Below are 3,617 nucleotides of genomic sequence, written 5' to 3'. Positions count from 1 at the left end.
TTCCAGAAACTACGTCTGTCTAGCGAACATTCATCCTAAGGGGGTAAGGTCCCAAGTCACTGGGCGAACTTCCCAGTGGTGTCACCACAGAGGGGAACATGCACTTCCCTAAGGCCGGCTGCTTCCTGCTGGGTGCCTGCTCACGTGCATTTTGTCTGAAATGTTGATTTTCTTCTTTTAGCTAAAGAACTGGAACATTCAGTTCGGGAGCCTCCTCCTCTGAGAAGCTCCTGAGAAGTGACCCTGGTCTGAGAAACAAGCGTCTTCCTCAGCCCTCCGTGGGGCTGGGCCCTTCTCGGGCAAGACCAAGATGATGAGCAGGTGTGCTACCTCCCCGGTAAGGCCGTCAGCTTTCTGGGGGCAGGGGCTGCACCTTGCCGGAGGTCTGCTCCTTTTGCCCGACACAGGTGTCTTCAAGAAGTATTCGTACCTGTGAACGGAGCAGTAAGACTTCGCCCTTGTACTCATCTCATATACGAAGCTCACCTTTTGAATCTGACTGAAGGAAAACACTAGGTCCTGGGGGAAGAGGGCTAGAATGTTTGGGGAAGGGCCCATAGTGTAGACAGCATGGAGGCCATGGATTCTAATCTTGTTTCTGTGACATGGTGTCCGGAATAAACAGAAGAGCTCATAGTCTCACCATCCTCTCTATTTTTGAACTTTCTTGTCTGTAAAATGGGTATCACGATGGCACTCGTTGCTCATGTAAAAATTACGTAAAATAGAAAACACTCGCAAAAGTGCTCAATGCTTGGTGAGCATTAGCTGCCGTTACCCGTAGAGCGGTATTCCCCGTGGCAGCAGTCATATAATAAAATACTGCCTTCCAGTCAAACAAACCGTCAAGACAAAGGAAGTGTTGAGTTGGGTTTGGCAGTCACCTCCACCCAGTTTTCTCTCCCTCCCGTCCCACCTCGGCCTCCCATGGAACGGCACAACCGCTCAAGCCTGGTCGAGTTCGTGCTCCTTGGTTTCCCCAAAGTGGGACACGTCAGAGGCTGGCTTTTTGTCCTGCTGCTGTTGGCATACCTGTTCACTATCTGCGGCAACATGCTCATCTTCTTAGTCATACGACTGGATGCAGCCCTGCACACACCCATGTACCACTTTGTCAGTGTACTCTCCGTCTTGGAGCTGTGGTACACGGCCACTACCATCCCCAAGATGCTGGCCAATCTTCTCAGTGAGAAGAAGACCATTTCTTTTGCAGGATGCCTCCTTCAGACCTACTTCTTCCACTCCCTAGGGGCCTCTGAATGCTACCTTCTTACAGCCATGGCCTATGACCGGTATCTGGCCATCTGCCGGCCCCTCCACTACCCTGCAATTATGACGCCAACCCTCTGTAGCAAGATGGCTGCTGGCTGTTGGACTTGTGGCTTCCTGTGTCCCATTTCCGAAGTCATCCTGGTCTCCCGGCTCCCCTTCTGTGGCTACAATGAAATTCAACACATCTTCTGTGACTTTCCGCCTCTGCTGAGCCTGGCCTGCAAGGACACATCCACTAATGTCCTTGTGGACTTTGCCATCAATGCCTTCATCATCCTAATCACCTTTCTCTTTATTATGGTTTCTTATGGAAGAATCATTGGTGCTGTACTGAAGATAAAAACAGCAGCAGGGAGAAGGAAGGCCTTCTCTACATGTGCCTCGCATCTCACTGTGGTTCTCATCTTCTTTGGGAGCATCATCTTCATGTATGTGCGCCTAAAGAAGAGCTATTCCCTGACCCTTGACCGAACACTTGCTGTTGTCTACTCTGTACTGACGCCACTGGTCAACCCAATTATCTACAGCCTTCGTAACAAGGAACTCATTAAGGCCATCAAGAGGACCGTCTTCCGGAAAGGGGGGAGAGCTAGTCCTACTCACCACTGACTCTCCACCAAGGTCCTTTCTCCGCTTCAATGCTGGCCTCATGAAAGTTCTCTGTACCTTCGTCCTGACCTTGAGTAATCTTCCCATTATTACACATGCTACGGATCTCATCTCCCCTTGCCTTCCCAAAGACATAATTTATGTTTTTCTTTTATTTCCTGTATCTTTATGGTTTTCCATTTTTTACTTGATCCGTGCATTCAGCATTTAAGAATGCTTTAGAATCTCCCTTCTTAACAAACACACATATTTACTTGGCATGCATCCTCAGCTAGCTAGAAGTCTATTTCTCTCTGCTCTCATTTCCAATCAAAGTTCTCAAAATGATTAATGACACAATCTCTCTTCTCTTCACTTTACAACCCATTGCAATCTGGCTTTGGCTCAGACCCTCCAAACAATATTTTGCCAAGATCCTTAATGACCTCCATGTTGAATCCATTAGGCTCTTCTTGTCTTTCCTTTTTCTTGAACTCTTGATACATGTGACCACTTCTTACTCCCTAAAAAAGTTTGTCTCTTAGCTCTGATTGCATCATTATCTCTTCATTTTCTTCTTATTCTTCAAATCCATCTTTCTATCTTTTTTTTTATCCTACCTTACTAGATCCTTGAGTTATTCTTTTTTTTTTAAAGATTTTATTTATTCATGAGAGAGAGAGAGAGAGAGAGAGAGAGAGGCAGAGACACAGGCAGAGGGAGAAGCAGGCTCCATGCAGGGAGCCCAATGTGGGACTTGATCCTGGGTCTCCAGGATCACACCCTGAGCCAAAGGCAGGCACCAAACTGCTGAGCCACCCAGGGATCCCCTCCTTGAGTTATTCTTATGGTTTTAAATTTCCTACCTACACTAGAACTCTTTGAGTTATTCAAATACATGAAGATTTGTGTGGCTCCAAGAACTTTGCGCCGTTCCTCCCGCCACAACACTTCATTTGGTTCACTCCTCATTGTGTGAGTATTTGTTCAAATGCCACATTCAAGTGACATTATCTTCAAGAGGATGATGTATGTTATCACCTAATGTATGTTGCCTAACATATGTTACTCATTTTTCCCCTTTTAAATTATGTTTGTTTCCTTCTAAATATGTATTGCAACTAATTTGTAAATATATAGATAGACAGATAACTGGCATCAGTATAGATATCATTTGTTGTTCTTTCCTACAAGTCTATAAACTACATTTCGTCTGAAATCACGTCAGTTTTGTTACTTGTTATATGTCCAGAATCTCAAAAGTGTCTAAACTTGCTGAGTATCAATAAAAATGTCAAGAATGTAAAATAGGATGAATCTGAACCACTCCTTTCACTAACACATTGATCCCTACTCTAATCACTACTGTAGCCCACTCTTTTTAAAGTGCTTTGAACTCACTCCTGTCTCCGATACAGCCAGCCTCAACTTGTCCTACCTCTGCCATTTAAATCTCTCTGGATAATACTGACAACCAGCCCTTATTAATCACCAACTGTGCTACTCTCAGTTATCTTTTCTTGATCTATATTGCTTTATTTGCAGACTGTGGTGGGCAGGTAAGCAATCTTTAGGAGATGTTTATTGCTAGCATTGTATGGTTCTAGGACCCCATTTAACTCTTTTCTTTCTTAGATGTCTTTTTGGGGTCCTGAATTCCAAGGCTGGCCTTTTGTCACAAAAATAAGAGTTTTTTCTGAGTCACAAATTTCCCAGTCTTTCAAGATTCCTCATTCATTTCTTAAATTTTCTAGGTA

The 3,617-nt window shown here is 44.7% G+C and overlaps 1 protein-coding gene across 1 annotated transcript; it reads left to right on the top strand.

Moving 5' to 3' along the window:
• Positions 1–204: 204 nt before the first annotated feature.
• Positions 205–3,010, top strand: OR6N2 (olfactory receptor family 6 subfamily N member 2). The gene has a single exon (XM_077886683.1). It carries the CDS (start codon positions 928–930, stop codon positions 1,879–1,881), a length of 954 nt encoding a protein of 317 aa, XP_077742809.1. The 5' UTR covers positions 205–927; the 3' UTR covers positions 1,882–3,010.
• The last annotated feature ends 607 nt before the right edge of the window (positions 3,011–3,617 follow it).

Source organism: Canis aureus, chromosome 38 (genome assembly GCF_053574225.1).
Source record: "Canis aureus isolate CA01 chromosome 38, VMU_Caureus_v.1.0, whole genome shotgun sequence".
Lineage (NCBI taxonomy): Eukaryota > Metazoa > Chordata > Mammalia > Carnivora > Canidae > Canis > Canis aureus.
The sequence above is the reverse complement of the archived record's forward strand: the minus strand, read 5'-3'. Positions and strand labels throughout refer to the sequence as shown.